This window comes from Pteropus alecto, unplaced genomic scaffold (genome assembly GCF_000325575.1).
Source record: "Pteropus alecto unplaced genomic scaffold, ASM32557v1 scaffold87, whole genome shotgun sequence".
Classification (NCBI taxonomy): domain Eukaryota; kingdom Metazoa; phylum Chordata; class Mammalia; order Chiroptera; family Pteropodidae; genus Pteropus; species Pteropus alecto.
This window is the reverse complement of record NW_006443225.1, coordinates 18610424-18632642: the sequence shown is the minus strand read 5'-3', so window position 1 is coordinate 18632642 and position 22219 is coordinate 18610424. Positions and strand designations below refer to the sequence as shown.

The 22219-nt window shown below is 51.2% G+C and overlaps 1 protein-coding gene, 1 long non-coding RNA gene and 1 other non-coding gene across 3 annotated transcripts in view; 2 read left to right on the top strand and 1 right to left on the bottom strand.

Annotated features, from left to right (window-relative positions):
- Nucleotides 1–3510, top strand: part of LOC102893208 (hairy/enhancer-of-split related with YRPW motif protein 1) — a 146132-nt gene extending 142622 nt beyond the window's left edge. The window contains exons 3-6 of the mRNA XM_015598648.2: nt 171–246; nt 379–462; nt 742–823; nt 1745–3510. Coding sequence (XP_015454134.1) covers nt 171–246; nt 379–462; nt 742–823; nt 1745–2328 — 826 coding nt within the window. The 3' untranslated portion in view covers nt 2329–3510. The remainder of the gene's footprint in view (nt 1–170; nt 247–378; nt 463–741; nt 824–1744) is intronic.
- A 2802-nt stretch (nt 3511–6312) lies between these two features.
- LOC112472594 lies at nt 6313–7476 on the top strand. The gene is made up of 2 exons (XR_003043702.1): nt 6313–6421; nt 6803–7476. It is a non-coding gene; the product is annotated as an uncharacterized LOC112472594 (long non-coding RNA).
- Nucleotides 7477–8962: 1486 nt separating this feature from the next.
- LOC112472697 lies at nt 8963–9081 on the bottom strand. Its single transcript, XR_003043740.1, has one exon. It is a non-coding gene; the product is annotated as a 5S ribosomal RNA (ribosomal RNA).
- Nucleotides 9082–22219: the final 13138 nt, after the last annotated feature.

Here is a 22219-nt window from a genome sequence, read left to right as displayed (position 1 = left end):
GCCCGCCGCCGCCGCCGCCGCCGCTCGGGCGAGGGATCCCCCGAGGCGCTTTCAAGCCCAAGTTGCCAAACCAATCTTGAGTGCGGCGAGAGCGGGGGGATAACCCCCCAGACCACCTTCCCTCGCTTAACGACGATTCCTGTTTTGTTTTGTTTTTCCCAATCATTCAGAAACTTGAGTTCGACTCTAGGTTCGATGTCCCCAACTACATCATCACAGATCTTGGCCAGGAAAAGACGGAGAGGAGTGAGTCTTTTTACAGTGCCTTTTTTTTTTTAAAAAAAAAATTTTAAATTAATGGAAAGGACCACCTTTCTTCACTTTGGGATTTACAGCCGTAATGGAAATGTCCTCCTTTGTTTTGCCTGCTTTCTGCAGATCATTGAGAAGCGTCGCCGAGACCGGATCAATAACAGTTTGTCGGAGCTGAGGAGGCTGGTACCCAGCGCTTTTGAGAAGCAGGTAATGGAGAAAGTAGGTAGCGCTCCCAGTGTAGCTGTCCACACCGTTTGAATCCTTCCCCATCGTTCATCTGAACCCCATCGTGTCTTGGAAAATAACCGTGTTGCTTGTGCCGAGGAGATGAATTCATGCACAGATTCCAACACGTTTTGCGAAGACGACTCATTTTGCTTTAGTCTTTTTACTGTTATGAGGTGCAAAGCACACATCTGCCTATAGATCTTAAGTTCTCCAGAGGCAGTCGTTGCCAAATCGACCTTTTGCCATTCCCCTCTCCAGGGATCTGCCAAGCTGGAAAAAGCCGAGATCCTGCAGATGACAGTGGATCACCTGAAAATGCTGCACACTGCAGGAGGGAAAGGTACATGTCACTAGCCTCCCGCCCGGGGGCCCTGAGTGTCGGGGCTGCGTGAGCCTCTACCACAAGCCACCGGTGACGTGGTCACCGCCTCATTTGTGCTGTGTGCTTTGTGGGTGGGGAGAGATGGGTATGGGGTGTGAGCTGTCCCCTGGCAGTGCATTTTCAAGTGCACGTAGGTTTTTCTCCAGTGAATTCATCACCCCAGCCCTCTGCAGACTGAGCTGATGCACCTTCTTTGGGAACTACCTTTTAAGTGCGAGGTGCCCTAAAGCTGTGACAGCCCTGATGAGATCATGTAGCTCTCACCACCTTTGTCTATTGCCATTTTGAGAATAAAGCCTTTTTTTTTTTTAACTAGACAGTCTTAATTTCATATGCAGGGTTTTTTTGTTTTGTTTTGTTTTGTTTTAAGTGAGCTGCCACATGACTTGAGGAAAGAAACCTGTGTGGTTAAGCAGAGAAAAGCTGACAAGCTGGGGGACCAAGGTCTGTGTGTCTGTCTCCAGCCAGAAAATGCTTTTTTCAGGACCAAGTGCCTGAAAGCTCCATGATGATAACTTACATCTGTGTGTCTAATGAATTTCACTGCTCTGTGGTTTCTCTGCCCTTGATGTATTTTCTGTTGTCGTTGAGGGGAGACATTAAAGGGAGGAACATAGTTTCATCTGCTGGTAGGGTATAATTCCAATTTCTGCTCGGCGGCTTCTAATTGGGCTTTGAACTTGCATTAGCGAACGCATACTTCTCATGTTGATTAACGCAACGATTTCGGTCGACTCCAAACTATCTGGACTCTCAGAAGGGCCCAGGAGTGCCGTTTTTTGAGGATGTGGGTGTTTGCCAGGAAGGGCCGCCCTTGGGATTGAAGAAACGCTGGCGACGAGCAGAGCCCAGAGGTTTCTCTTTTGTTCTTTGCCTCAGGCTACTTTGACGCGCACGCCCTGGCCATGGACTATCGGAGTTTGGGGTTCCGGGAATGCCTGGCAGAGGTCGCCCGTTACCTGAGCATCATCGAAGGACTGGATGCCTCCGACCCGCTTCGAGTTCGCCTGGTCTCGCATCTTAACAACTACGCTTCCCAGCGGGAAGCGGCGAGCGGCGCGCACGCGGGCCTCGGACACATCCCCTGGGGCGGCGCCTTCGCTCATCACGCGCACGTCGCGCACCCGCTGCTGCTGCCCCAGAACGGCCACGGCAACACCGGCCCGGCCGCCTCGCCCACGGACCCGCACCACCAGGGCCGGCTGGCCGGCGCACATGCCGAGGCGCCCGCCCTGCGCGCGCCCCCTAGCGGCGGCCTTGGACCGGTGCTCCCCGTGGTCACCTCCGCCTCCAAACTGTCGCCGCCGCTGCTCTCCTCGGTGGCCTCCCTGTCGGCCTTCCCCTTCTCTTTCGGCTCCTTCCACTTACTCTCTCCCAATGCACTGAGCCCTTCGGCTCCCACGCAGGCGGCGAACCTCGGCAAGCCCTATAGACCGTGGGGGACGGAGATTGGCGCTTTTTAAAGGACTGACGCTGTAGCATGGGGGGCGGGGGAAGCTTCAAATCCCAGCTGAGCTGGGCTGTCGCCAACATCACCTGAAAGTCGTCAGTAACGTAAAAAGGAAAAAGGTACAATTTCAGATCAATTTTGTTGAGAGACTGAAGGTTTGTTGGTTTACTTTTTCTTTTTTAATGTTTTTTATGTCATCGATTAGCAGTTTTTAAAAACTAGTTGTTAAATTTTGTTACACAAATTGAAATACTGAGTATAAACAAACACTTGGTGATAGGTTTGTACTGTGCCTAATTTACTTTGTAAACCTGTCTAAAAATGATTCCATTTTCTGCCTCAAAGTTTGAAGAAGCCTAACATTTAGTGTTTTGGGGCAGTTTTTCTCCTTGTAAAGCCACAGTCTGTTTTTAGGACTTGTTTTCCAAACCACTAAGCTCAACGTTAACATGACGCTATTTGTTAATATTTTGACAATTAAGGTGTTGTATAAATAATATTCTTTTTTGGGGGGAGGGGCTATATTGAATTTTATATTTCCGAACAAAGCGTTGACAAATCAGATGATCAGCTTCATCCAAGAAAGAACACTAGTTAATTCTCTGCCTCCTATAGCACTGCGGTGAATGTACACGTCGTCAGGGCCCCTGAGTCCCTGTGACCAACTGCTGTCATGTGCCGGGACTCACAGATCTGGCTCAGTTAGGAGAGAGCCACTTGTACCTTAGGTAGCCATGTGGAGTTGGCCAGGAGGAGACGGGAGGTATTTCTGTAGCACACGCCTGCGTTTACCAGCCCAAGCGATGCAATGCATTTTGAATGTCACGGATCTCAAGATTCACAGACGTTAACCCGGATAAGTCAACGGTCAGGGCGGGCGAGTGGTCAGCTGCATCGGCCAGTGGCGCCTGTTAAAAGCATCGCCGAATTCTTCCAGGCACTGCCGCGTTTCCTTTGCACTGGAAATTCCTCACGTTGTGTTTTTCTCTTTTGGTGCATGGAAATGGGGCTGTTGAGATATTTTAAAGGGCTTTGCTGCCTTCTTTCTGGTTCATGGCATTTGATTTGGGCTGTGAAGACATCATTTTGCAGCTTTATGCCTTTAGCAGGTGTAGCTTGAACGACCTCCGCCGAAGTGGGCTCGACCTCTGCTGTACTGATGTGTCGTGACTTAATAAAAGGAAGGAACAAACTCTCCTGCTGTGCGTCTTACGTATCTGGGCCTTTTTTTTTTTCTGTTGGCTAAAAAAAGATAAATTTTCTCTCGTTTTCATTTTGTCTGATCATCAATTTTCTCATGTTTAACAATTTCATTATTTATGGGATTCTAAACTGTGCGAATATATGCTATTGAATAAGGTGACTTCGTTACAGGGCAGAGCTCTGGCCTGACTCCCACGAAAGGACGTAGCCCTTTGACTGTTGTGTCAGACGATCTGGCCCTAGACTGGCCATCTGTGGGCTGGATACCTCAATATCAGGTTGGGAGTTTCAGGGTTCACAGATATTTTCTGAGAGCATCTCCTGTGTGCTCAGTTCTTTACTGAGAGAACAGAAAGTTCTTTTATTAAACAATGATGACGTAAGGCAAGGGAAGCGTTGCTCTCTGAAACCCCAGGCGTCTGGGGCGTGACGCTCCGTGACGGGCTGCAGTCTGCGCCTCCGCAGCTCGGCGTCTCGTTCCGGCGAGCGTGTTTAACCCTTCGGTTGCTTTCGGCTCCTGAGCTGTGCAGTGAGGATGCTGACGTATGCTTCAGGTTGGAGCAGAACGCTGCCGAGGCAGTCATCCAGGCTCAGGGGGGAGGAGCGCCTGCCCCTCGCCTCGAAAGTCATCCTCCCACAGTGAGTGTCCCTTCCTGGCCCGAGAGGAGTTCGCCTTGATCCCGAGGGTGGTGAGAGGAGATGGACGAAACCCACTCTAGCAGGTGACCGAGAACCTTTGCTTTCCTCGCCCGACCTCTGAGCTCCCCTCCTTTCGTTTTTTTTTTTTTAAAAAACGAAAACAGGTTGGCAAAGAGAAGTTGGGACTTTGAACTTGAGTGTCGACTTCTGGGTCCCCGTGAAGGGAGCGGAGACTGCGGCGTTTCCGTGCCTGTGGGTTTGGGATGCTCAGTGCGCTTGGACTTCGTGGGACGCGATGCGCAGCTCTGCTCCGAGGGCCACGTGAGCAGACGCTCGTTCGGTGCGTGGCAGTGCTCTGATGCGAAGTGTCACGATGATCCCTGCCAAGCGCCAGTTTAATTTTAGCAACCGCAATTTCGGATGGCATCGCAGCACGATGCTTACAGTCCTGGGCTCCGTTCCTGGGGCCCACGTGTAGATGGCTGCTGAGGAGGTGGTACAGGACCAAAGCGATCCCTCTATCACGATCTAATTGGTCTCTTTTTTTTTTTTTTGGAAGGGATCTGGGGGGGCCATTTTCAAGATCACGTAGTTTTACAAAGAAATATTTTGGTTTCTTTCTTAAGCCCTTTCGAGGTGCCGGGTTTGTGGAGATGGTGCAGGTGGAGTTGGTGCTTCTGGGGAAACAGGATGGTGAGAAGCCAGCGATACGCAGCAGAATGAATGGGGAAAAACTCTCACTTCTATTCTGAGTCGACGCATGAAGCAAAAAATGAACGTCAGGGTCATTGGTGCCGGCATACTTTAAAATCACGCGTATGCTCGTAACACTTCTCTGGAAAACTTTTTGCATGGCCTCAATAATTACCCACTTATTTTTATTATCTGTGTTACTATGACTTAATGAAATGAAAGGTAGGCGGACAGAATTCTTGCATTGAAAAACACTTCTGAAAGGAAAATCCAAGAAATATCATTTCTAATCTAACTTACAGTTAAATTAGGATGTGATTTTGATTCGGGCTTGCTTTGCCCCACTCTGTTACTCACTAAAAATCATGGCATTTTAAATATAGATTACTTATATTTAAAACCCCTCAGGAAATACAGCTAGTTACACTTTCCCCCAGCCCTTCTGGTCTGTACTGGTATCACAGCTTTGAAGCCTTCATTAGTTCCCAGTGATGGTTTATAATTAAAAGAACTTCAGAGCTAATATCATCCGAGACGCTGCTTCAGATGTGCCCTAATTTCTTTCACAGCTGGAGCTCTGAGGAATGGGGGCGTCTCGGGAAGAGGTTCTGGATTCTGGTTCCTGCTCGGTTGGGACCTTGGAGCATCATTTGAAATTCTCCAGACCCCCCTTTCCTCATCTGTGGGGTAAAAGTGATTGGCCTAGAGGGGTGCCCGGCGGCGGGCGCTGACCCAGGGAACACGTGTTCCAGCACCTTCTGTGTGACGGCCGATTGCTTCAACGTAGGAATTTCGGCCTGGTATTACGAGATCTTTCACATTTTCAAGAGCATCTCCCATTTTAGATTTCTATGTGAAACTGTCCAATTTGTATAGGTTGGTAACTAATTCGCCCAAACCTTGGCAGCAGGCATCTCTCAGCTCCTGGGGCTGCCATTCCAGTGGCTCCCTGAGGGCTAGAATTTTCTAAATCATTGTCGTGCATGGCTGTGAATATGCTCCACGGATAAACACTCGCCTGACATAAAGTAAACAGCCCAGTAATTAGGCAGCTGTAGGTGGCAGCACACAGAGCTCCCTGTAAAGTTAACAGGCGGCGGTTTTTGTAATTACTTCTCAGTCTCCGAATCTCAAGGAGAAACTGAAATTGTTCTTTTTGTTCTCAGTCTGGACACGTCACAGGAACCTCTTCTGAAGGTGCTCGAACGTGCTCCTCCTGCTCGCTTTACCCGGGAGGAAGCTGGGGTCTCAGCCTGGTGGCCTTAAATGAAAGAGCTGGTGTGCAGCCAGCTGGTGACTCAGCACACTGACGTCCCACCAGGCGCCGTCCGAGTTCAGGAAGTAAGCTGTCCCAGCAAAGAGCGAGCTGTTTGAACCTCAACTTGGAGCGCCTGCCGGCCTCGATCTGGACTGGCTGCAGTGTTCAGCTCTGGGGTGGGGGCAGGGACAGGGGAGGAGGAAGGACGAAAGGACCCGGCCTCTCTCTCTCTGAGAGTTCGTAGCTGTGGGCGGTGTGGGTGAAGATTTGCAGCGGGCTGCTTCCCCGGGCCCTCGGATCTTGGAGAATGGAGGTGAACAGCCGTGGGAGCGATGGGTCTGGGGGTGTGGGCAGGCTTCCGATTTTGCGTTACAGGACGAGGCGCCGTGCTCCTTTAGTTATGTGGTGAAACTTCGCCCCGTATTTACTCTTAGGTTCGCATTTTTCATTAAGTGCTGTGTGTTGGGTTTTGACACATTCTCAAGTCAAAAAACCATGCCTGCATATGAAAACCGAGTCCTTTGTAGGCGCCCGCGAGGTGTCCTGTGGCCGGGTGTGGCAGAAGGCACGAGAAACCATCATATGAGGTGGAGAGAGACTGGCCGTTACTCTACGTTCTGTAGTCATTGCTAGTTTTCTTTTTTCTTTTTTTTTAATGTCTCCCCCGTGGCATGATTTTATTTCCGGTATACAGGGATTTTCTATAAATGCGGAGTTGAATCATGAAATTAAAGAACGCCACATCCGAGCCCGTACACGTCCTCCGTGACCTCATTTCCTACCACTCGGCCGTCCGTCACCCACACTTACCCTTTCTGTCTCTGGAACGTGCTCCGTCTGCTGTCACCTCCAGGTCTCACCACCAGCTCTTCCTTCCACCTGCGACACTCTACCCCAGCTAACCGCGAATCTGCTGTAACCTGTGATCTACTTGGCGCTCTGCTCCAAGGTCACCTTCCCCCGTGGCCTTCCCTAGTAACCCCGTGTAAACTTGACTGCCACCCCCTACCTCCCGCCTGCGTCTGCTCCTCTTCACAGTACTTAGCATAGTCCGACAGAATATATATCTCGTCGATGACCTGTTTGCTGTCTGTTTCGCCTGGTTTGGTCACTTCTCTAGATCTGTCATGTAAATTGCAACCCACATATAGGAAGCACTCAGTAAATTTTCGTTGAATGAATTCATAAATCCAATCCACCCCTTCGTTACCACAGAGAAGCAAAACACATCCAAAGAGATGTCTCGATCTGCCCCCTCCCCCCACCCGATATTTTATTTTAAAAACAACCAGGGCAGGTAATTTCATGTTTCACTTCAGTATTTTCTCTTTGCTATTATAAAATTCTGCATAGAAAAAAAAAATCTTATTGAAACATGATTCTTCAAGTCTATCTCCATTTTTGAGAGTGCTTCGTGGGGATGGAGGGACATTGGTCCCCTATTACATTTTGTGCACAAAGACATTCAATTAAATAAAAAATCCCTTCCCTTATTTCTCCTCCCCCCACACCCCCTCCCATCTGGCAATCATCAAAATGTTCTCTGTATCTGTGCGTTTGTTTCTGTTTGTTTGTTTTTTAGATTCTACATACAAGTGAGATCAAATGGTATTTGTCTTTTCTTTCTCTGTCTGACTTATTTCACTCAGCATAATTCTTTCTAACACTTTTCCGCGCCAATGGTAAGATTTTATTTTATTTCTTTTTTACGGCCGAGTAATATTCCATTGTATATGAACCAAATCTCCTTTATCCAATTGTCTATCAATGGACACTGAGGTTGCTTCCATAGCTTGGCTGTTGTAGATAATGCCGCATGAACATAGGGATGACGTCTTTTCGAATTAGTGTTTTGAATTTCGTCAGATAAATACCCGGAAATGGAATTACCAGGTCATAAGGTGGTTCTGTTTTTGATTTTGGGGGAACCTCCATACTGTTTTCCATACGGGCCGCGCCAATTTACAATCCCAGCAGCAGTGCACGGGGCTTCCTTCTCCACGCCCTCGCTGGCACTGGCTGTTCTTTGATTTGTTGATGACGGCCACTCTGACGGGTGTGAGGTGGTTTCTCATTGTGGTTTCGATTTGCATTACCCTGATGATGAGCGATGTCGAGCATCTTTTCATATGTCTGTTGGCCATCTGCATGTCCTCTTTGGAGAAATGTCTCTTCAGGTCCTCTGCCCATTTTTTAATCAGATTTTTTTTTTTTTGGTGTTAAGTTGTATGAGTTCTTTATATATTTCAGATATTGACCCCTTACCGGATGTATCATTGGTGAATACCTTCTCCTGACAATAAGTTCTTAATTCACCTTCTCCACCTTCTCTCTGGTTAAGGGGTGTCAGTGGTTTTGCTCTCGCCCTATTTTAGTCCAGCCTTTTGGGGTGGAGATGAGGGAGCATAGTGTCTGCCTGTATAGAAATGGAGAGAACAGAAGTTCTGTTGTGGGAGCCGACTACATCCCAGGAGAGCGATGCAGGTCAGTATTCAGACGAAATGTGCCCAGGTTACAGGAACCGAGACATCACCGTCCAGGATCAGTGGGAGGCTGAAGGACTAGAAAGGAAATTGGTGTGTTGAGCACGTAGGGAGAAGGCCGTCTGAAAGTGGACGCCAGGATCTCGGACCTGCATCCTCAAAGGGCAGAGACGACGCAGGGCTGTGACAGGGAGGGCACCTTCCTTCTCGGCCTTGATTCCAGCCATCAGGCGGCAATGGGTTTGTGGTAGGATTATTTTTTTATTATTTTTTATTTTTTATATTTTTATTTTTTTTTAAGCAAGGCAACCCTTGTTTGACCTCACAGATTGCAAGGCTTACAATCCCTTATTATTATTATTATTTTTTAATGCCTATAGCACCTAGTCTTCCTAGGTGGTCTCCCATCCAAGTACTAACCAGGCCCGACCCTGCTTAGCTTCCGAGATCAGACGGGATCGGGTTTGTTCAGGGTGGCATGGCCGTAGAGTGTGGTAGGATTTTGAGTGCAGCTTTTTCTGTGGTGAATCTGATCTATTTTAGACAAAGAACATTATAATAGTGGTAGAAAAAAAATTCCAGAAATCACCTGTCTTATCTATCAGGAAGAAAATCAGAAGCAGAATGGCGAAGTGACCCCAAGCCACCTCGTTCCACGTGTGAGGCCGCTGCCAGGAGCTGGGGCACACAGATGGAATGGGCGTGTCTGGCCACCGTGAGACTTGCACAGTGAAATGGACAGGTCCTTCTCCCCACACTGTGCACCCGGCCATCTCGGGGTGGGCTTTGTTGTGGTCACTGTCCAGTGACCCCAAACCAGGGGCTGAGCCTGACTCTGGAGAAAAAAGAGCATGGGCAGTGAAGGGGGAGAGAGAGAGAGAGAGCGCGCGCGCGCGCATGTGTGTGCACGTGTGTGTGTGCGTGCGTGTGTGTTGGGGTGGGGTGGGGGTCAAGCCGTCAATCACCTGCAATTCTTATAACTTGGAGAAAAACCAAGAAAGCAAGAGAAGAAATTATAATATCTACTTTTGTTGTATTCAAGACTAAAGAGAATGCACGCAGAAAATCATGCAGACTTTCATTTTCTCTTTCTGTAACGTGTGCGCGTGTGTGTAAAAACACTCACACACACACACACACACACACACGCACACACACACACACACACGGTGCCCATATCGCAGGAAACCTCAGGACCGCATTTCTTTTGCTCCTTTGAAAACATCTTGTGTGTCTGGGTGCGTGTTTATGTGACGTGGGGGTGGGGGCGACAAAACAATGTGGTCTGTGGGGGCCTCTGGGGAGAATCTCTGAATTCCCTGGGAGAGGAAGTTCCCTAAGAAAGCAGGAGCCGCTCACATTCCCACCGAACAACAAAGCGCGCTGAGCCGAGATAAAAGGGGGGGGGTGGGGGGGCTGGGAGGGATAAAGAAACAAAACACCTCGCCCTGGCCTGGGGAAGCAGGTGCACCCATGACAAACAATATCATTTCTTCTATTATTTGTAGAGTTTAGGAACCAAACAGAACAAAACAATGCTCGCTCCTCCCGTCTGGGGCAGGGGCCTCTGGGGTGTTCCGTGCCACAAGGTAGAAAGGATGGGTTCTCAGCACACGCGAGAGCCAAGAAAGCGACTCGAAACGCACAAACACAAGGACGAGGGCAGACTATCAGACGCTGAGGGACACTGGGCCAAAGCAGGGGAGGCGAGGCAGGAACGTCGTCTTCCGGTGCGATGGTGGCCAGATGCCCCCCCCCCGCCACCAGAGCTGATGACATACAAGGGACCCTTTTTCACCCCAATACGTCCGGGGCTGCCTGCAGCTTTACCACCGTCCCCCAACCCCGAGCGTTTCTGTGTGTGTTTGCACGGCTGTGGCCGTGTGTCGGTGATGCACGTGGCACACTGGGCAGCGAGGACCGCAGGTCGTTGGAGGTGGGCGCATCCGAGGCTCGGGTCCCTGAGCTCCTTCTGAAGCCTGGTGGGCGGACGGGCTCCGGGTTATGCGTCCACTTTATGACGTTCTCACGTTAAAATTCTAACAAGTCCGTGTAATGATGGACTCTTACAGGTTTCTCCATTATTACTTCATTACATTTTCCCTCTTCTAGGCAGTTTCATATTTCATAATCGTAGCTTTTATGTAATTCAACCTCAAGTTGGAATCACCTTCTTCATTAGGTGTGTTTACGTGATTGGACAAAAGGCTCACCTTAGTTTATTTCTAGTAAGTCAGGCCCGCTTGTGAAGGTTGAATTCTGCCTCTCCGACTGAAGGGAGGAAATTGGAAGAATGTTCTGCCAAAAGGCACTGGCCGTTTTACAGCCATCGTATACACAAGGCTTGCAGTCTGCCTGACACTTGCCACACGTGACTGCTGCCGTCGGCCCTGCAGGTGACTTACACTGATTAGTAGATGTGTGCCACTGTCGCAGCGAAGAGGAAGGACTTTCACATGGTGAAGGTCGAGGACCCTCTCTTAGGCACCACACCTGCTGAGAAGATAGAATTTGTGGAAAATGTCAGGGTCCACCTGGAATTTCCACAGTTCAGGCCTGTATGGCTAGTGAAGGTTTGGGGGCCGACGGAGGACGTAGTTTGACATTTAAATTTGCCTATTTTTGATCGCTTATTTCACGGAAATGTGAACTTTGGAAAGGTACACGTTGTGATTCTGACTGTATAGAAAACCAGTCGGGGGTGGCAGAATCATAAGTTTAGGGGAACCTATTCTGTTCTGGATAAAAATAGTCCCACCCACTCTATTGCTTTGCAAGGAAAACATCAATTAGATGGAACAATGCTCCCCGCGGACGCAGATGCCCGCCGTCCCTGGCCACCCCCTCTGAGTTTGGTTTGGACGGTGTCGTGTCTTCTCTTAGGAGGAAATCATCAACAACAAGAGGAAATCCTGGACTAGTATTGAATGGTCCTTATTTTAAAGGTACTTCCCTTCTTGTGGGGATTGAATGTAATCAGAACAACACTAAATGTCTGAATTATTTTACAAGGTTTGACTTTCAGCCCCCATTTTTTTTTTTTTTTTAAAGATCGACTTATTGTGCCGAAGATATAGTCAATTGTTGGGTTAGAGGACATTCTTCTCTGCCGCATGAACCTCGCCCAGGTGGGGCGGGGGGTAACTGACCGCCACAGGAAGCAGGGGGCCCGTGGAGACACCGAGTCTTCCAGAGCACACGATGACTAATAAATGCTAAAATTACTCTGGAAAGAGCCCCGTGGTCACAAACACTTGCCGCTTTCTGAGTGGAGTTGACCTGTCTCTAAGCTGGGGGACCCGGAAAGCTGCCTGGGACCGTCCGCCAGGCAGTTTGCTCGGCCAGAGGATGGATGGGCGGGATTACTTGGAAGACCCGGGGTGGGAAAAAAATGTCAGCCTGGCTTTTCTGCTTCTGGAAGTCGCTGATGGTTGTTACCTGTGGGCAAGGAGCTGCTGAGAAGCAGCAGCACACAGTCTGACCTCCAAATCCCGTTTGTCCCCCGGTTCATGAAGCTGATAGCGGTAAATGAGCGATGCCTGATGCGATGCTCTCGGGCTGGCCACCCTGAGATGCTTCTCAAACTCTCCTGGCGAAGTGCTCCCAGCAACTGGATGGGCGAGGGGTATATTGCTCCCATGAGAAGGGGGCGCAGGCACACCTGGAGGCCCAGGGACTCAGCTCGTGGCAGCCAGGTGCAAGCACAAACGGTCGCTGAGTTCTTGTATCTCGCCCTAAAGACTCGTGAGACTCTCGCGCTCTGTGCCATTTATGCATCCCTGTCGGCTTCCACGTAAGCCCAGCAGAACTTCCCGCGCCCATGGGAGTGCTCTGCATTTTCGCCGTCTGATACAGCAGCCATACAAATGGCTACTGAGCACTGGAAGTGCGCCCAAAGTGACCAAGGAACTGAATTTTTCATTATCTTTAATTTTAACTGTTTTAAATAGCCACATGCGGCTAGTGGCTGCCAGTTGGACAGCACAGCCCGAGACAGACCCCTCGCGTATAGCCATCGGCTTTGTGGATTTCCCGGGACAACAATGATTGTTTCTGGGGACAGGAACTGCCAGCTTGTCGTTTCTGTCGTTCCGTCTGCGGCCCTTGCACCCCGGGCAGCGGGGGTCTCCCCGTCCCCCAGTTCTGCTCACCGCCGACGGCTCCTCAGTGTCTGGTCAGCACAAGCCCTAATGCCCTGTCTGGTCCCAAGCAGCAGCCACGTGACTTCAGGAAACCTCGAGAGGTTTCTCAGAAGAAGGACGATGTGAGGGACCCCTGCTCACAGTGCTGACCCCAAACCTCAAGCCCTGCGGCCCTGTTTTTATTTCCCAGGACGGAGCGCCTGGCGATTTCCCCAGGGATCGCCGAGAACCGTCCAGCTGTCGGTGTCCTCTGTCCGGAGCATCCTGCAGTTCCCACAGCTGGCGGCCCGTCCCGGCTGGCCGGCATTCTTCTGCCTCCTGACCGCTTCTCAGCAGTTGACTGCCTTTGCTAATGGCATTGACGGTCCCAATGTCACATTATCTCTAGATGGGGCCTTCCTGAGTTCTCTTGAGCCACCTGCAGGATTTCTTTCTCTTTTTACCAGTCCCGTAAATTCTCTGTCTCTGTAACCCCCGGCCCCACAGTCACGAGGGTAAATTAGAGAAAAGGGCTGGAGGCGTTTCGCACCCAGAGCAAACGCGAGCAGCGCAGGGCACACTCCAGTTTATTCAAAAGCATCAGGGAGTCGGGATTCTGATTAACGGACAATTTTAGTTCGCTGAAAGTACGTAGCCCGGCCAAATGTAGGTCAGCCAATTTTCAGAGAATTCAGTGCAATCGAGCCATCTTAACAGTGAAGCTATTCTGTCCTTGTGGCTTCGGAGGCATTTCAGGGTCTTGCAATGCCTCAGAGCCATCGTCACGAACAGTAATCACCCTTCGATTGCACGGCGTGGAATGATGATGTTTATCTCGGTTCTCCAGTAGGTTAGATTCAGGATAAACAGACGTCTGCCGCCAATGAAACGATTTCTAATTTTATGTCTAGTAATGATCACATGTTAATTGGGGAGCGCCACGTGACTTCAGTTTACAATGTTACGTTATTAACGTCGACATCGTTTGACAGGTATTTACATATCCTCCACATCCTAAAAATAGGTGAAAACTTCCCTTTCACACCAAGGTGTTTTGGAGGCAACAGGTACGATCCAGAAAGTTGACTGTAAGCCAGGCTTTGGAAGAATGAATCTTATATAAGAAAATTTGTTTCTATGAATATGAAGGTTCTACATTCGTCATAATAAATTTGGAACACAGAGACTTTTTTTTAAAAGATCTGTAATCTCATCACGAGAAATAACTATGACTTCCAGTCTTTTTTCTGTGCACGTGTATGTCATTAGGTGTTTTTTTTTATATTTACATGAAATGAAATATACTAGCATATCATGCTTTTTTATTTAATATTTTGCCATGTCATTGAAGGCACTGAAAACTATTTTAAGCCGAAACACTGTAATTTATGTGGCTGTGTCCATTCTTCGACAGGTAGCTCTTTCTACCTTCTCGCTATAATATATACTGATGCCCTGAACATCCTGTTCGTAAATTTTGGAGTAAATCTTAACTTACTTCCTCAGCATGTTTTCCTAGAGGTAGTACTTGAAAAGAACGTGACTATTTTTAAAGCCCTTGACATGTATTACGTAACCACTTTCTAGAACGATTGTATCATTTACTCTTCCATGGCCAACGCGTGGCAGTGTCCCCTAGTGCCCTCTGCAGGGCTGTGCATTAGGAGGCCACAGACCTGGTGGCTTCAAAATCTGAGGGATCTGGGTGGGCCCGGCCGCTACCATTTCTTAGCTGTGGGTCCCGAAACAAGTTACTTAATTTTGCTTTTCTTAGCGCGGGCAGAAAGCCAGGGCACAGTTGTACGGGACCCTTGTGAGATGAGCTTTTCCGACACCTTACGCAGTTAAGGAGACCCTTTCTCCTGGCAGATGCCTCGTTCCCCGAACCGCACGCAGGCTGGGCCAGCGAGCCGGGCGACGGACGCGGAGGGAACTGGCACGTTGCACGTCTACATTTAGTGCCATTTCCGAAGCACCGGTGAATGGGAGTTTGCATCAGTGATGGCACCTGTGATTTTAATTTACGGAGGTGACCGAGCGACAGCTCAGAGGGGCTGATGCTACGAAAGATTTTTCTTACATTTCCTAAGAGGAGGCGGCATGCCCCGCCCCGCCCCGCCACGCAGGGCCACGTGGGGAAGCGCCCTGTCGGCCAGGACACGGAAGGGGGCGAGGGGAGGACCAGGCCAGAGCCTCGCTGTGTTTTCTGCGGGAGGACAAGGCAGGGAAATCGAGGGGAGGACCAGGCCAGAGCCTCGCTGTGTTTTTTGAAGGAGGACAAGGCAGGGAAACAGGGAAACAGCTGAGAATCAGCTGCGTTGGACAGTTCTGGGGGCTCTGGCCACAGGGGCTGTCCCTAGCTGTGTGGCACCTGGCCCAGGTTGCTTTAGGGCAGGGAAAAGGCCAACTTGCTGTGTGAAAGTCAGACTTAGGAGGCAGTGGCAGGGTATGGACTAAGGAGTGTTTGGTTTGACTGTGAAGGATGAGTTCGCAGGTCACTTACTATCTGAGGAGTTAGGTAGCCTTGGGAGGGGTTACCTTTCCGGCCAGCTAGGCACCCCCGAAGATGTCGAAACATCATGAAATATAGAGATAAAAATAAAAAGAAGAAGGTCAATGTCGAGCTCCATCCGGCTTTTCGCGTTTCTCAGAGAAGCGTAGATTAACAAGAGGGCTCGTTTCTAACCGAGGCTGAGGGTAGAGCCTGTCTCGTCGGTCTTATTCCGCTTAGCTTAGATAATGGGAATAGATCAATTCTCGTGCGATCTGTTGATCTGTAGTCGGCTCCGCGTCCTGGTTCCCACGCGCCAGCCTAGCATTGCTGGTTGGGGTTCACAGCACCCGCGGATGTTCACGTCCCCACCCAGACGGCTTTGCTCACTGAGATAGAAGAGCCGTGATGATGTCTGTTCTCAGAAAGTCAGAACACTGAAACCTCTGGGCCCTAAAAATAGGCCACCATTTTACTCAGAGGTGAACCCTCAGCATCATCGGACGGCGATGCCCCGAAGTTAGTGCCAATTGAAAAACGGTCTTACGTTATTTTGAAAGTATCAGAAATGGTAGGCCTTTGAAATTCTGCAGTGTGATTTCTGGCATAATCAGAAAATTCGGAATCACGGTTCGGAAACCGTTTTCACGTATTGACTTTAAACTGGCCGAGTCTGGGAAATCGTGGGTCTAGCCGGTCTTCTTCTCGTGCGTTCTCTAGGTCAGGCTGGCTCGAAGGGTGGCTGAACTTTGACCTTCGGAAGGGTGTGCTGAGGAGTAAAGCAAAGAAAGCGGAGATGTCCACTTTCCCAGTAAGAGGCCACTTCTGGTGGCTCCAGGGAAGCAAGACAATCCTTTTGGGGGTTGCTTTTGAAAATATGACACAATTTTCACCTTGCAAATCTCAAGGTGAAACTTGGTTCTCTGGACAGCTGACCTCAGGGACCAGCCCCAGGTTGGCGGGTATTTATCTGTGTAATTGTGGCATCTTTTCGCTATTTAATGCCCTACACACATCCGCCCTCCCAACTGTATAGCGCGTTCTTCATATATCGCCCTCGTTAGTCTAAGCACTTTCGTTGGAAATAGAGAAAGAGAAAATTTTGGCAGGTCTCAGGAAATTAAGCTTACTTGACAGGAGCAAACCTCTTTCATTGAAATACCAAAGGATCTTTTTTTTAAAAAATTAAAAACAAATTCCTAAATCTCCGCAAAGATGTTTTCATACCTTTTCCTTCTTCGGCCTGCAGAGAAGTGCTGTCAGAGGCTCTGATTTCCATTATTCACATGCAAATGAATCCTAGAATACTGTCTGAATTTAAATTAATTGCTGGCTTCCTCGCTGATTCAGGTTATCTGAGTGGCATAGCCTGTTAGTTGCCTACTCAGTATCTCTTCTTGCTTTCTTCCGAGTGACAGATTTTTAGCTGAGCACGTTGCTGCCTAGAATAACACGCATCTCCAGCCCGCCTTGTGGCTTGGAATGGCCTAGTTCCAAGCGGAATTTGCTGGAAGGAAACTGTGGAACGTGCACCTGACAATGGCATTTTCGCTCATCCGTCCTCACTCCTCCGATGCCTGCCTGGATCTTGGACCTGATGGCTAGAGCTTCAGCACCATATTGGACCTTGAGGTGACCTTGAAGATGGATACTCCCATGCTAAGGATGGTGGAGCCTGAAGACAAGCCCTTGATCCCGTGGTGGCCCTGCTGCAGATGTCATTCCCGGAAGGGAGCAGCAGACTTTTATCTGGTTTCAGCCACTGATCCCATTTGACGTACTCTGTTAATTAATGCTGACCCTGCTCGTATGACTGAGAATTGAATATATTGGAGAATTTTACTTACCTAATGTTTAATTAATGCTGGTCGAGAGTCAATTCTTTCTGCACTAAATGTGATATTGATATAAAAGCATTATTAAAAAAAAAAATTAAAAAAAACACCTGGATGCCAAATATAGAACTTGACTTTTAAAGCCACTGCTAAGAAATCACATTCTCTGATTTCCTTAGGTAGAACAAAAACAGACTGCGCCCACGTACACGGACACAGGATGGCTGGCCTTCAGCTCAGGCAGAGCTGAGTTGAAATTCAGGGCTACGCCTCTGATTGGCTATTTGCTGGTCAGCTGCATGACCTTGGGCAAGTTACTTAACTTGCAAGTGACCTCTTTGCTCTTTACCTCAAAATTGGGGAAAAGAGTAAACACCTCGCGTTTGTTCGGATAGTTAAATGAGGTCTCGGCCAAGTCTACTGCGTTTTACTGGCTTCCGCTAGACTAGAGCGTAGGAGAAAAATTTTAGAGCGTCGAAAGGGGAGACTAAGTGCTGAGGACAGACTCAGTGGCCCTGCTCGGCACGCTGGCTGTCCCCTCACGTCCAGGCTGTCCGTCTCCCGTGTGTCTCGTCCTCCGCCCTCTTACCGGGCTAGGCTCCCGAGGACTGTCCCCGCATCACGGCCCTGCAGCCTGGCGCTTGAGGCCCCGCGAGGTCTGGTTAGTCTTTCTGTCTCTACCCTAACCCACCTCCTTCGAGGCCTCACGTCTCCATCTCCCCTGGGTGCTGGGGGCGGGTTCTCCATCCGTGTAGACCTGTGAAGCCAGCGCAAGCCCGGCCTTTCCGCCAGGCCCTCCCCAGCCGCTCCTGCCACCCTGCTCACCGACCACGCAACTGAGCAGTTATTCGTCGCTTTGCATTATTCCCTGAAGCATCAAAGTCTTCACTCTGGTAGAGAGCTGGCTTTATCCATGTTGGTCTGTGTCGGTTGCATGTTTGATGGGAGGAGCGACGGTGACGGGTGGTTCGGGTCCCCGGGGAAAGGACCCGTGGGCCGTCTCTCCCGGGGCTGACAGAGACCCCTCCTCTGCAGGGATGTCCCACGGGCTCAGGTCAAACCTTCAGCCTCACAGGTGCACAAGCCTGATTTCGTTCACTCGCTCACTCAGTAACCGTTGCCTGAACTTACCGCAGGCAGGAGCTTTTCAGCAGGCTCGACCCGTCGAGGCAGACGTGCAGGAAACGAGATGCCAAGGTGCCTTGCCAATTAAGTTACCGAGTTGGTTCACAGGAGCTGGAACTGCCGAGGGGCCTGGGGGGTGGGGTGCTCTCCGGTTCCAGGCCCATGGGAGGAGCTCGGTGAGCTAAGGGAACTGTGCGGGGCATGACCTGGGCTCCAGTCTGCCTGGTGCACCTGTCCCAAGGGGCTTCGCGTGCCGCTGGACCACGGGAGCCAGCGCTCAGGGCAGGTCGCCCCCTCCCTCATGTGCTGGTTGGGCCCTGCCACAGACCGGCTGGTCCACCAGCCCCCTCTGCATCCCTGCCCAGCCCTGCGAATGACTGACGCCGCCGGAGCGCGGCTCTGACTGCGAGCTCACTGGGCCTTTCCCAGGTGCTGACTTCACCTCCGTCTCTCGAGGTCCACCTCACTCACCTCTTTGTGCTTACGTGTCTTGGGGGTGGCCTGCTCCTGCCTCTAAGGATGACACCCCGGTCCCTGCCTCCCTACGGACACAGGGCAGTTTTAATGAATATTTGCCTCTGCATTGGAGAGTGGAGGGAGGAAGGGCCGGCTTCAGAAGATTGTCACTCTGAAGACTGTTCGGTCTCATCAGAACATTAAAAAGTGGTGACTATTTCTTAGGTTATTTGTCCATCCTAAACTACTGGAGTTGGAAAGCGGGGAGCTATGATCCCGTCGCTCACTTCCTGGCTGTCTTCTTGTCACTGGGGTGCCCTCTTTCTGCTCGGCTGAGGATAAAGGATCCCCAGACAGGGCCTCTGGGGTTGCTGCATCCGTGCTCAGCTCTCGGGGGGAGACCCTGCAGAAATGCCTGCGGCCAAAGGGCTGCGTGCTTTAGTGGCCGACGTGGTTTCTTTACTGGAGCGAGGAAGGGAGGTTTGTGGGTTCACACCGCCGCCCCAGGCTGTGAAGACGGGACTGAGGTGCTCCCGTGGCCTCTGAGGGGGCGGGGGCGCCCCGCTCTCTTGTTGTTTCAAGCAGGACGTGACCTCCAGTCATTGAAAAGCTGTTTTTGGTTCTTCTTCCTTGAGGCAGCTCGTCCTGCCTCTAGCTGCCTGCGAGGGAAGAGAGAGGAAGGGGAAGGAAGGAAGCGGGAGGAAGTTCCTCCCCCCGTCCAGTGACCCGTCTCCTTCCCTAGAACATTCGCGTTCATTTTGGCACCGGCTTCCCACCCTCACCCCACCTCCCATGCGTTTCCCCTGACGCAGCCTCTCCGGCTCAGTCACAGCTGGCCACGCAGACCTCCCACCTGCAGCTGGCCCGGCTCCTTCACGTGGAGCTGGGCCGAGGCAGGAAACAATCAAGCGGACCCCCCGGCTCTCTCCGACGTCTGTCCTCACCGTCCCGCTGCCCGAGGACGCGTGTCCCTCTGCTGACCCGCAGCCTTTACAGGGATGGTGGCAAGGCCTCCGTGTCCCCTGCCTCCTGTCTGCGGGCGGGGGACACATACGGTGACTTTGGCAGCTCGGGTCCATCTCCGCTGTGTGTCCTGGTTCCCGAGCCTGTTCCGTTTGGGACATTAGAGCAGTGACCCCAGGGAATTCTGAGCGCAGCAAGCCTCTCGCTTCTGTGCGTGTGTGGGGGTGTGAGGAGGTGTGGGGGAGCCAGCAGCGTGTTTGGGAGGCTTTCGCTACCCTCCCGCTCTCCACGGCACTCAACCCTCTTTGACAGGGAAGGCTGACATTTTCCGAGTTTTGTGTGTGGCGCATCACACGTGCAGCTTGCTTAGTCCTCTTCCAAACAAATTGCTGCCTCTAAGCCCTTCATGACTGGAAATTCTGGAGCTGGCGTCACCCCTTGTGACTGAGGTCAGCCGTACTGTTCCCCTAAGCTGGAGCCTTGCCCGCCCTCGCAGGTGTAGCTGGCCAGCTGCCAGGCGTGGGCTGCACTGGGCCCTGGGCCTTGCCCACTGTTGTGGTCACTGCTGTTTATGGGACCTGATGGCTTGCCTGAACTGCCCCGTGGTGGCCTTGGTTTCTCTGTCCTGAGGCTCAGCGATCATTGTCTGGGCTTCTGCAGTCTGGGATGGGATGCGGACCGGGACAGGGTGAAGACCAGGGCGGGAGAGAAAGTCGGCCTCCCGCGAAGCTGACGGTCCGTAACTTCTGTTCGACGTTTACTCGGTGGGGACAGGGACAGCAGGGGCGGGGAGAGCTGTTTCTAATTCACTTCAGAACCTCGTCTCCTTTTGTGGCAAAAGAACCGGCTTAGCTCTCCGGCGGGTCCTGGGCGGCGGCCGAGCTGCAGTAAGCCACGCTCCCAGAGGGATTCCAGAAAACGGGGTTCCTCCTGCCCCGAAGCTCCAGGCGGCGTGGCCGGGCTCCGAGACGCTGCAGTCGCCGTGGCTCCTGCCGTCCCTCGGCAGGTGCCACGCCAGCCTCGGTCTGAGACTCCAGCTGGCTCGATCTTCTCTGTGGAACACCTCGCCAGCCCGCCAGCCCTGAGGGACAGCCAGCGCTTTGCAAAGGAAACGAGGGGCAGCCCCAGTTAGCCCGTCCTCCGGGCCCGTGGGGTGCTGTCCAGGCTTCCCTGGCCCAGGCGAGCCGCCTTCCAGGGAGCCTCCACCTGATGGCTCGTGGCGTGTTTCTACTCTCATAAATTGTGCCGTCCAGACAATTTTTTGGGGGAAAAAAAGCCACTTTTGTTTCTTCTCCGGGAAATCCATTTTGGCCTTTCCATCCTCACGGGGGGATCCCGATAGAAGGCTTTCCTTCCACCTGAACGGCGAGGAGGTGTGGGGTGGACTCGAAAGTCCTCAAGAAAATAAACGAAGTGGCCGCAGTCCTTTGAGGGAGGGCGAAAAGGACACGGATCTGGCTGGTTTCAGTGGGTCCAGCGGGCCACACGGAGAGGCCAGCTGCGTCTGGAATCTCCCTTCATCGGATGCAGGGCTGGGAGCCGCACCGGTGGTCATGTTACGTCCTCGCTCAGGGACACGTGATGGAGAGCGGAGGCCCTGGGTTGGACGCCACGTCCGCATCCCGCGGCCACCAGGACACGGCTCTGGCTCTGTGCCCCGGGGCAGTCCATCCAGCCTCAGTATCGTCACTGGACGTCTGCTCTTGTCATCGCTAGACCGCGTGCTCACTGGGGGTAAGGTGGCCATTTCTTCTACAACTGTCCATCGCCCAGTAGGCACTCATAAATGTGTGCTACCCTGGCCTGGTCTACGCGTGACACTAAGGCATCCTTTAAGCTCACTGCAGCCCTCTGGGAGAGACAGAATTAGCCCCATTCACAGAGGAAGAAACCGAGGTTTCAGTTGTTAAGTGATTCGCCCCAAGTCATGCGGTCAGTGTGTGGGGGAGCCAGGTAAACAACCCGCAGTAAGAACCCAGAAAAAAATCCCCTGGTCTACCCGATCCCAAACCCGAGCTCTCCAGCCGGTGGTGTTTCGCTGACGGGTCGTGGGCAGCGCTCAGCAGGTGCTGGAATCTGGTGCTGTTTCCGAAGTCGCTGATGATAACAGTGTCTTCCTTTCATGCTACTGTCTTCTGAGGCCCAGGGACATTTTTCCCACCAAATGTATCTGTCCCTAGAAGTCCTAAGTTATGAAGTAAAGGACACCTGGTGTTTTAACTTCTACCTTTCTGATCATACTTTTAAAAATTTCTTTTTCGGAGCATTTTAAATCAGTTCCAGATAAAGATATACAGCTTTCTGAGAAAAAAAAAAAAATTGCGATTTTGGTTTCTGTGGGAGACTGTGACTCGCCTCTAGTCACGTCTTCTATGGCCTCAGAGGGACGCTGATGTGGGAGGCAGCTCTACTGGTGATAAAAGCAGGGAGTTAAATGTGACATTGTTTCTCGACCACCAGGGACAGGAAGGCATGCTTCCATAAAGGCATCTACTGGGGTCGTGCGTTTTGGGGGACAGTGGGGTGTGGGAAGCCAAGACAGTGGGTACTGGAGAGGAGAGGTGGCGGACGCCAGCTGCGTGGCTATGTCAATGAGCTCGAAAAAGTTCACACACTTTGGCTTTGCGTGCTGCACAC